General features: G+C 27.9%; 1 protein-coding gene across 1 annotated transcript; it reads right to left on the bottom strand.

The window, feature by feature from the left end:
* Positions 1-262: 262 nt before the first annotated feature.
* On the bottom strand, positions 263-1,518 carry LOC129284806 (uncharacterized). Its single transcript, XM_054920282.1, has one exon. The coding sequence runs from the start codon at positions 1,478-1,480 to the stop codon at positions 659-661; it is 822 nt and encodes a 273-aa protein (XP_054776257.1). The 5' UTR covers positions 1,481-1,518; the 3' UTR covers positions 263-658.
* Between the last annotated feature and the right edge of the window lie 10,270 nt (positions 1,519-11,788).

The raw sequence follows: 11,788 nt of genomic DNA, 5'->3' as shown, positions 1-11,788 counted from the left end.
GGCAGCATGGTGAAACACTCTTTTCATTGTTGTATATCGGAAGGGAGTCCTCGATTAACTCAAACGTACTTTGTTCAGCAAGAAACCTGCATTGTTATTTTCCCCTATTGATGGAAACCATTTAGCCAAAATCATGGGGGAGGGGTTCATAGGCCTTGGCATTAAGTCAAAAAGCTTCCACAAACTAACCAATATAGTGAAGTTCCTCAAAATCAAACAAAGAAGCTCTACAATCTAAACATAGCTTTCCTTACTTAATATTCTTTCATGACCTTTGTGACAATGCTATAAGAAAACAAATTCTGACATAGCAAACACATACTTTTATTTATAAATTAATAATCTATTCAAAAATCCGCCCTTGAGAAAATTGAATAAAATTATGATTCCCTGGAGCATCTATCCGAGGAATAAAAGAAGAGCGACTCAGTTAGCAAAGCAAATAGGACTGTGTTTGTGAATGTGCAAAACTGAAAGTTTAGAGGACTCTAATAATTTCTCCTTTTTTCTTTCCGGTTTAAAATCAAGCAACTGCTTTGTTTGCTTATTTATCAACAAATACATTCATTGATATATATATATATATATATATATGTCAGTAATAATGCATTGGTAACAGTAAAACAGTTAGTGTATGTCAGCATCACTATGTTAATTCTCAACAGCTTATGTACTTCTTCACAGCATCCCTCATGTCATCAAAACCTTCAGAGACCTCAAAGAACTTGATCAACTTCCAGAGCTCTTGATCACCAAGATCATCGATAAACGGCTGAATTTGAATCGCGTTATCAGGTTGCAATGCATATGAATTTGGGTTATCATCAACAATAACGACACGTTTCAGATCCCTGCCCATAGCAGATAAGTCCTTCACGAGCTTCCCATATACTTCCCTGCACGAATCACGGTACAGCCGGTGAGAAATCCGTCGTTCCGAGTCGACCCGATCTAGAACCATCGACGCATAAACTTCCAACGCCGCTGTGAAAACCACCACTTCATACTTTGCCGCCAGCGATTCTAACAAGTCATCCACTCCTGGCCGCTTCAAAACATAGAAATTCGTAATCTCACCGTCGATTCGTGGCCGCACGACAAAGTCAAATCGTTCTGGTGGCGGGTCGACCCTGGAATGGACTAGAGTTTCGTCCAGGTCGAGAAAGACGGTTTTTCTATGAGGGTAAATCAACGGAGGTAACAAGGAGAGATCAGGAAAGAGATTTATGCCTGCGGAGTTGAAGGATTGCTCATAGACTTGTTCTTCTTTCCAATGGGGTTTCTTTTTCAGGATGTGATAGCCTTTCCGCCGACGATTAGGAGTGGCGATTTGCGCCAACTTGGAGAAGAGTTTGGTGATGCGGCGGTGGATGGAGGAGAGGACAGCGGAGGAGATAGCCACGGCATGTTTGATCGGAGATTTTTGCCTCCTACGAGGTTTGATGGATTTTGTCGGAATTCTTTTGATCTTTGATACCATTGAGAAGATTTTGAAGTGCTGAGATAGAGAGAAAAGAGACCGTTTAAGGTGGGATTTACTGAAGACAGGAAAGGAGAAATAGATAATTAAAAAAGAGAACTCCAAAAATCCTGGTTAGGCAGAGCGCATGGTTGGAAACAGAGCAATTTAAATCCTGGTTTGGTGTAACGGTCGCGCGTAGCTTCGGGACCGAGGCTAGATTCTTGGCTTGCATGGTTAAGAAAATTTCAATAAAGACTCATTGATTTTAGATAATTAAAAAGAGAACTTCAAAAATTCTGAACCCTCGTTGTAATTTTAGGACTCTGAGTTGAAATTAAATTTGAGAGTAAAATGACAAACTTAACCTTACTTCAATTGTTAATTCATTTCCCAAGAAAATATTGTTAATTACCCTATTTTAATTATTTGATATATTATTTTCATTTGATGTTATTTCATGTATTGCTTTTATTCTAACTTAATTTATTCATTTTCCTACTATGATTTGTTTATTTCTTTATAAAATGTTACTGCCCTATTTCCATAGGGGATGAACAAATCATAGCAGGGTAATTAACAAATTAAAATAGGATTAATTTTATCATTTTATTTTCAATTTTAATTTCAATTGAGAGCCCTTGAACCGCAATGAAGATTCATAATTTTTGGCAAATGAAATGAGGAAAATTGGATTTAAGGACCAAGATACAGCTTTATATTTACCGTAAAGGGTGGTTAAAATAATATCATTGTAATTTATAATAAACGACCAAAAAATGTTAATATTTTAGCCTATATCATTTTACCTTCATAATTTGTATTGCCTCTCGTTTTCTAGACTCTAATTCAACAATTATACTTCATTATTGTCTTCATTATATCTAAGGTTATACAAAGTATTGTTGTCTTTCAACTGCTTATTCATTCGAAAATATTTTTTATATTTACACGAATTTAAACTCTAACCTTTAATTTATTATAATTTTTTTGATAAAATGATAAATAATTTAAATACAGTTAAAAAAAGGAAAGAGAAATATAAAGCAAGAAACTAAAGAAGCCCCCATTATTAAATGGTCATATTCTTTATATTATAATCAACGCTTATTATTGACCTTCTCTCGCGGATTCTAATCCTTGGAAACCATTGAAAAGCAAGTGTACTTGAGCCCATTTTTTAGAATTAATTAGCAATCACTTTAATGGTTTTTTGGATGTGTATAAGTTATTGCTTCATGGAAATGTTGAAGAATATCCAGGCACTATCCATATGGTAGTTGATTTAATTCATCAAAATTCTCAGGAGTGGAATTAAATATGGGAAAAATATAGCTTCTATATCCTCCAAAAGTGGCCTCAACCGCTATGCTACTGCTACCATTTCACTCATCAATTGTGAAGATAAGATAATTTGAACTTAACATGTGGTGTAGTGGCTATCTCGCTTCATCCCTTAAATATATAGTGGATGATTCGATTCCTCACTCATGTGAATGGAGAGCACTTTATGGCCAGCCGTCTGCCTCTTTGTGAAAGACCTCACGGTAAAAGGATTAGTCACTGTTACCAACAGTGGATACCTTGGGCAATCAAAAAAAAAAGTGGACTTAGCATCCTAGTGGATCAATTCTCACTCAAAACTCACTTTCAAAGAATTGCAACAGGGTGGAAACATGCGTTTGCTAATTAAGTCCAGTTGAATACCTTATTCAATCCTTTTTATAAAGTCCTATCAACTACGATTTTAATAAAGTTAAAGAAGTTCATTAAAACTTAAAGTTAGTTAAATGGTGATTATTATTTTTTAACTTTTCAAACTTAAATTTGAATTGATATCATTCATTTGAAGGGAGAAGGATAGGAAGGCCAAGAGTTGCACCAAAAAGGAGTTGTATCACTATCTAACAGACTAGCTTGTTAAATCGGAGAACCCCTTTCACTTATAAACCTCACATCATTTGTAAGGCTTCTCAATATAGGACTCATGATAATGCTATCTCATCGATAGCTGACATTCCTAGCGGCTCTACTTTATGGCACTTCACTCGAGCTCTTACTAGTTAGAATTTTTTGTAAGTAGCCATTTCCGTAACACTGGCTTTTTAATAAAAATACTAATGTGATGAGTACAAACTTAAAAAGAGAATCCATCCTAAAAGACTAGCATGGTAAGAATGTCCCCTAAACTTATAATTTTGGTGGCTCCCATTCCATGGCACTTTACTCGACTACGGCCCATCAAAACCTAGACCACAAGCTCAAAGGAAATAGCACCATCATTCAACAAACTAGCATGTTAGGTGAGAGAAATTTTCATACTTATAAACCTCACATTATTTGTGATGCTCCCTGATATGAAACTTATAACAAAAAACAACACATTAAATCACTTAAACTATACTATTATTACTTAAATTTGCATCTTTTGAACTGACCAACCCTGTGCAATGCACATGATTATGACTAGTTATCATGATAATACAAAATTGAGAATAAAATTTTGAGTTAAAATAAAGTATCAAGCCCACTTATAACATCATCTCCTAGCTCTGGGCCCAATGGGCCCAAATATACTCTTCCCTCTCAAATGTTTTTTTATTTATTATCAAACTCTCAAGTGGTTATTAACAAAAAAAAAAAAAACACTCTCAAATGGTTAGTGCAAATCGTTCGAAGGAGGTTTGGCCCAAAAACAGAAAAAAAAAAAAGATTCGAAGGAGAACTCTTTTGACTTGAGAACCCAGTCATTGCTGCTAACTTAGCTATATATATATATATATATATATATATATATATATTTTTTTTTTTTTTTGGGTCCATGTTTCTGGTGACAGAGATGCTTTTGTTTTTGTCCTTTATTTTAATCATCTTCCATGTATCAAGTTTTAATTAGACTTGATCTTTTTACCCAAAGAAAAAACAAAGAATCTTAAGGGCGTTCCTTCTTCAAAATCGACGGCGAATTGGCCAGTTTTAAAGTATACGTGGGCTTTTAGTTTTCACTTTTCATCCACAAATGCAATACAATAATTGGCGAAAGAGCTATTCATCACGGCTCTTTTGAGAAGACACTCGTTTGCTAGAAAATGGTAGGACCACGAAAAAAATGAAGAATATATTTTAAAAACATAAAATAAATTTAAGATTGTCGTTTTTCACAAGTTGGTTGGTGGGAAAGGAACATTGAACACCGATCTAAAAACATAACAAGTATTACAAATCCAACCATTTAATGAATGTTTCATGTTAACACAATATCACTTGTCAATTTAGTTAAATAATTGTTAGAAATTTTATTATGTAATATTTAAAAAGCATCAATTTTTATCTTTTAGATCAAATCGCAAATCAGATTAATGGTTATTCTGAATTTTTAAAGGGAACAGTATACATAAATAATATTTTAATAATAAGAAAAAATTGTTTCTTAATAATATTTAAACATTGATGAAATTTAATAACTATTTTTAAGGAAGAATCTGATTCCACACATAGGGCTGAGCATTGGTTGGTTAAGTTCAATTCGGTATCAAAATATGTAACACTTATCGATCGAACAATGTTGAAAATATAAATGGATAAGGTAATCAAATCAAACCGAAATTTGATAGTTTGATTCAGCCAGTTAATTTGGTTTTGGGCATCACATTGAATTGCATGAATTTGGACTAATTTTGTTATTTTTTTTAACTAAAATAGACCAAACCTATATATAAAATTGAACTTATAAAATGATAGTAGCTCATTTTTAATAAGGGATTAGGCTTTAAATTTATAAAATTATATATTTACTTTTATTTAAGTATAAAATTTAAAAGAATAAAATGAAATAAAGCAATTAATAAATTAAATATGATTTATAAGTTAATAAATTATGTAGATATATATATATATATATATATATGATAATTCAGTTAGTTCAGCATATTCAACATTAAATCTTACTAACTAAATCAAACTAATCAACAAGAATATTTTTTAAAAAAACTAAATCATAGTAAAAAACCAAATAAACTAAATTAAATGATAAAAAATTCAATTTAATTTGATTTAATTTTCAAGTTTCAGTTCGTTTCTACTCGCCCATGTCCACACATTTCACTCTTAAGTCTTAACGACTTGGGTGACTTGACAAATTGGCCAAGTTCGGTTGCGTCAAACATTATTTTTATTTGATTTATAAGATACAAAAATAAGGTAACAAATAATTTTGGATATCAAAATTACTATTATATTTATAACTATAAAATTAAACAAAGAGAACATAAACAATGCTTAGTATGCAGAAAAATATTTTTGAAAAATAAAATAATAAATTCACCTTTAAAAGAAATGAGATACTCCATCCATTAAAAAATGTAAGGCATTTTTAATCGAATCTCATCTTTCGATAAAGTAGTTACATACTTTTAAATTAACCCTATTTTTTTTATATTTATCCCTATTAAACACCTAATAATAAATATAAAATTACTATTAATAGAAATACTTTTGAAAAAAAACAATGATTATATCTCAAAAGACTAAAAATATCGTATATTTTTAAACATTCAACTCCTTAAAAAATACCTTATATTTTTTAATGGAGAGAGTATATATTTCAATTTCTTTTTTAAAAAATATTTTTCACATGCCAAATATTATATGAAATAAAAAAAAAAGGACAAATGATCAGCCTTACTTGGAGTGGGCATACTATCACCATGTGATCATGGTCTGGCAAGGACAAGGCATATATGGCTGTCAGAACATAGCCAAATTAAAAATGAAACAAATAAAAAATCTTGCATTTTGAACGTGTGAACAATAATTGCACATAGTTACTGTCAATCTTAAGACCATAAAATAGAGTATGAGATTCGGGGGATTTTAAAATGATATTGTATTGTCTGGACAAAAGAATATCTCAAGTAAATTTATACCAAGATTGCGCTTGAGTGGAGTTGATTTTAACATTAATATCCGGTTTGATGCTCAACTTGAGTTAATATATATTGATTGGGCTTTTGGACGCATACGAGAAATTTAATTTCATTCAGAGTTTGCACAATCTACACATTACACACAATTTAAGGAATGAATCATAGTATTTATAATAATTTATTAATAGTGTATCTTGTTATAATTTTTTATATTATATATTAACAAATATTAGTATTGATATATTGATTCTAATAACACTAGAAGTAGGCTCCGCCAATTATATATCATCTCCCTTGGAATATTGAAGATAAATGATAAATATTTTTTAATTAAATTGCTACATAATCAAGAACAATTTTTAAAAGCAAAAACAGTGATGCTGTATAGGGATAAAATCTTTGTTTGTGTAACAATACCTGTGGGTCAAGTTGGGTTAAAATAGTTGGGAGCCTCAACTAGCCTGAATTTTTATTTTTATTTTTTTTTTGTAAGGCCTCTTTTAACTTGTTGGAAGCATTACACTAGCTCGGTGGCTCCCATTGCATTAAATGTTCAATAAAATTTGAAATAATTTTGTAGATTTAAAGACCTTTCTTGTAATTAAATTTTTTGGTGAAAAGATGAAATTGTTATTTTGTAAAATAAATGAACCTTTTGTTGAAAACTTAAGGATTTTGATTGTTATTTATAGGTGTTTTATTGTAAATTTCACTTGAATCACTTATAAATTTCCTCTCCTTCAACAAGTATGAACCACATGAACCATATAAAAATAATAAATGGATGTTTTGTTATAAATAAATGAATTTCAAATGCCACTTAAGGAGTTTTTATTATAAATTTCATCCGAGTAACTTATTTTTTTCTTTTTCAATAAGTGTGAACTGCATGGACTATATAAAATGAACAAGCATTTTATTGTTAATATAGACTTTGAATTTTAATGTTATTTATGGAGTTTCTGTTAGAAATGGACTACATAAAATAAATGAATGTTTTGTTGTGTATTTCACAAAAGGGCAATTTTATCTTTTCAGAAAAAATTAATTGCAAGAAAGGCCTCCAGGCTTGTAAAATTATTTTAGATTCTATTGAGCATTTAATATAAATATGTTGGTTCCAGGGGTTGTCGTGCAATCCCCCCCTTTTTTGAATTGACATGAATTTATTAAATACAACTTATGTGATATTAATACCTTCTTCTTCTTTTAAAAAAATTTTCTTGTAATCTAACTCTTCTCTACAAAAAGGAAAACACATGCACACAATTGTGTTGATATTGAGTTTAAACTTAGGATCTTGTTTAAAAAAGGGGGGTGGTGTTATCGTCAGAACAACTAACCGTTAACACTATGATATTAATGCCCAGCCTTGATATGTGTGTATTTGCACATGGTACAATGATTTGGTAGTTATATAAATTTTGGAAAATTTAATGTCTATTTATTTCCTTATTTATAACTTGCTCATATATAATAAAATTTTTAAATTTATTAACACTGTACATGTGATGATCTCGTTAGTAACATTTTGTAAATATTTTTGTAAGTATTCTTTGAATCTTGATGTATATCTTGACCCTGAAAAGCTTTTAAAATTTAACTCATCTAAACTATTTGTTATATAAAAAAAATTTAAAGCCTATTTCAAATCAATATTCAATGTTATCATAAAATACATAAGTTATCCTATCATCAATAAATTATAAATTATAATACTTAAAATCAATTGTTGACTTTGACAGGCAAAATTAGGGTTTGTTTGGTTTTTGTTCCCATTTTTTATTTTTAAAAAATGTTTTATAAAATAGTTTTTAAAATTATTTTTTAAAATAAAAAAAATAAAAATCCATTTGGTTATGTTAATTTTTATAGTAATTTTAGAATTAAAAAATAGATTAATAGTGATGATTATAGGTTGTTCCTGGTAGTGTATTTTAAAAATTAAAAAAAAAACTAAAATAACTTGAAATTGTTTATATTTTTTTGTTTCTAAAAACAAAAAATGAAAACAATTCTGAAAATTATTAAATCAAAAACAGTTATCCAAAAAAATTTTTAAATTTTTAAAAGATAATTTTTAAAAATTAAAAGCTTTTAATATTTTATTTTTTATATTTTTGACTTGATTAAAATTAAATTTTTAAATTTTAACTTAATATAATTTACTCCCTGTATAATTTTGACTCAATCAAAACCTGCAGCCTCCTTTGTGACATGATATACATATAGTATTACTTGTCTTCTCTTCGATCTTTAATTGCACAATCCGAATCTTTGTATAAACAATAATAGAAATATTTTGTTTATTTATTTATTTGATCTCATTTCGGATGGGAATCAATCAGAGTGTGAATGACGACATTGCCCACAGATGCAGAGTAATAACGCAATAACAAGATGGGATGAATAATTTAATTGTCGACTTTCATTAAATCGAGATTTGTGTCCATATTTTTTTTATTTTTTTAATATAAAGTGGCGAGAACTACCAGGCCCTATCACCCTCAGCTTTGGTGTGGGAATAAGCTAAGTCTCTAGTAAAAACCTATAATCTCACATGCTTTAACCCTGACCTACTTTTTTATTTAGAGGTTAAGTTTAAGTTTATAAATATGTCTATTTAGTTAAATAGATTATATTTATTTTTTTAAGACTCAATCTATGAGCCTAATAAATTAATTTATTTACACACACATATTATATAGTATAAAAATATTAATTTTATCATTTAATTTTTAATCAATCTATTTTTTTTATTTTTAGTTATATTTTCAACCATACTGAACTTATATATTAATTTTAATATTGTCACTTTATTATTATATTATATTATAGTTAGTAAGTTTTTTCAATTATTATATATCATAATTAATAAATCAAGTTTTATATTGTATGCTATAATAGTTTTATAATGTATTTAAAATATTTAAAATTAAAATATGAGCTTATTTTTAAATAAATTTTTAGACTATGTTATATTTTAGGCAAACTCAAGCTTGAATTGTGGAAAGAGCCTTATTCAGACTTTAATTCAGGTTTAGATCTTTAATTTACCTTTTAAATTCAGGTTTATTTAGTCAAAATTTAATCTGAACTAACTCATTTCCACCCTTATTCACCCTACCCTAAAGAGATGGCCAAAACCTCATCAAATATAGTGTGTGCGCGGGCGCATCATCAACGCATATTATATATAATATTTATATTATATGTGATGAAAGGTCATTGCTAAGCTGATAACCTGACATCTTATAATATGAGCATCTTGGTCACTATCATTTTAATCACATTTTTTTTTGTCATGAACATTTCAATCATATTCACTCACAAGTCTCTAGGCATCTAACAAATATTTTTAAATTTGGTGAGATTTTGGGTATTCTGAATAGTTGTGGGAGATTTTATGGTGATTTTTCCTATATAAGAATCTTATAAAATATAAAACATATACTTTCTCCATTAAAAAATATAATTATTTTTAGTCTTTCTAAATATAATTATTATCTTTTTAGAAGTATCTCTATTGATGAATGACTTTATATTTATTGTAGGGTATTTAATAGGAGTAAATATGAAAAAATATAATTAATTTAAAAGTATGTAACTACTTTATTAGACTAAAATTTGATTAAAAATGCCTTACATTTTAAATTGAGAGAGTATTTTATAAAATATGAAACATATATAACACAAGTTATCAATGGCGGAACCAGGATCTTAAGTTAGGAAGGACAATGATGAATCTAGAATCTCTAGTAAAAGAAAGATATTTCTGTCTTTTCCAAATCAACTATTTCTCTTTTATTCTTTCTTTTTCTTTATTTCCTATCCAGCTTTCAATTGTAGATTCGTAAATACAGCGAGTTAATGAAAAACATTCACCCAATTTACTCTTGAGTTTTGAATCTTTATTATTTATCATTGCCTTTTATTTAACTAGTTCTTGAATAGTATTCAGGACGAGGAGCGATTCTATTTAGTCATATTAAATTTTTTTTATTTTTTAAATAGTTAATAAATAATATTGATATTTAAGTATAGTGAAATTGTGGGCTAATATTCATGAGGTTAAGTTAAAAATTTAAATAGATCTGAGCTAAAAAAATAAATTTAAATAAATATAAAATATAAAATATAAAAATAAGGGGGTGTAAAGTATAATAAATAAAAAATAAAAATTACAAAATAAAAAAACTCATACTCTCAAATATGTTATTTTTTTCAAGTGGGGGGATATGTCCTCTCTCAATTGCATGTAACTCTACCGCTGCAAGTTGTTCAACATCTCTCTATAATATTAGTCTTAGTACATGAGAGACAATAGATGTCATATAAAATTTAGAAAAAGTTATAAATTCGTGAAATGCATCCCATATACTACGTCATGGCAATTAATGCACTAAACCTACGATAAAGTTGGCATAAAACAATTGTTATATACCCCTTTCAGTCCACTTTATTTATCATTTTTTTAAATAAATAATTTACTTTATAAATTATTAAATTAATAGTAATATTTTATTTTAAATAAAATATTTAAATTATTTTTAAAAAATAAAAAAATAATATTATATAAATTATTTATTTTTTAAAATTTATATTTATAATTTTATTACATTTTATTTTTTATATTTTTATTATATTAATATTAATAAGGTTAATAGAAATAATTTATAAATAAAATTGGAGGAAATATTTTATACCTGACATTATCATTCTTCGTGACACCGTTTACGGCAGCATTTGGCTAAAAACGGGAAAAAAAAAAAAAAAACTTTTTAGCCGCGCATAGATGAGTCCGGCACTGAAACCAATCGCGCGCATTGATAGATGGCTTTTGCTGGTCGGTCGCCAAGGTAAATATATATAGAAAACTTAGAAGAGTACAATTTGAATTTTTTTTGGGGCCAAAAGAGTACAATTTGATTTCAAACTCTACGTAAATACATTAGGATTGTGCTTGGATTAATCCATTTGAATCTGAATTTTATATTTAAAATTTTACATTTTAAATCTCATATTAAAAATTATTTTATTTAAAATTTTTGTTTGAATAGTTTAAAATTTTTTGAATGAATTAAATGAATTGATATTCCAAGCGAAAATTAAAAATTATGAATAATGAGTTTATTTTATATTTTACTCGATCAGAAAAAAATGAAATATAAAAAGATATGAAATTCATAAATATATTAATAATAAAAATAAAAAAGAATGAAATGTTTAAAGTGATTGAAATTTTAAATAATTATAGTATAAATAAAATTTAAAATTATTCAAATTCAAATTGATTAATTTTTGTGTATTTAAATAAGATACTTAAACTAAATTTAAATTCAAATTTAAATTAATTTAAGCGGACCATAGAAAAGTACATTTAGGTATATCCAAAAAAGGAAAA

This window comes from Prosopis cineraria, unplaced genomic scaffold (genome assembly GCF_029017545.1).
Source record: "Prosopis cineraria cultivar Desert tree isolate PC_DT_omini unplaced genomic scaffold, ASM2901754v1 PC11, whole genome shotgun sequence".
NCBI lineage: Eukaryota > Viridiplantae > Streptophyta > Magnoliopsida > Fabales > Fabaceae > Prosopis > Prosopis cineraria.
This window is presented reverse-complemented; position numbering and strand designations above follow the sequence as displayed.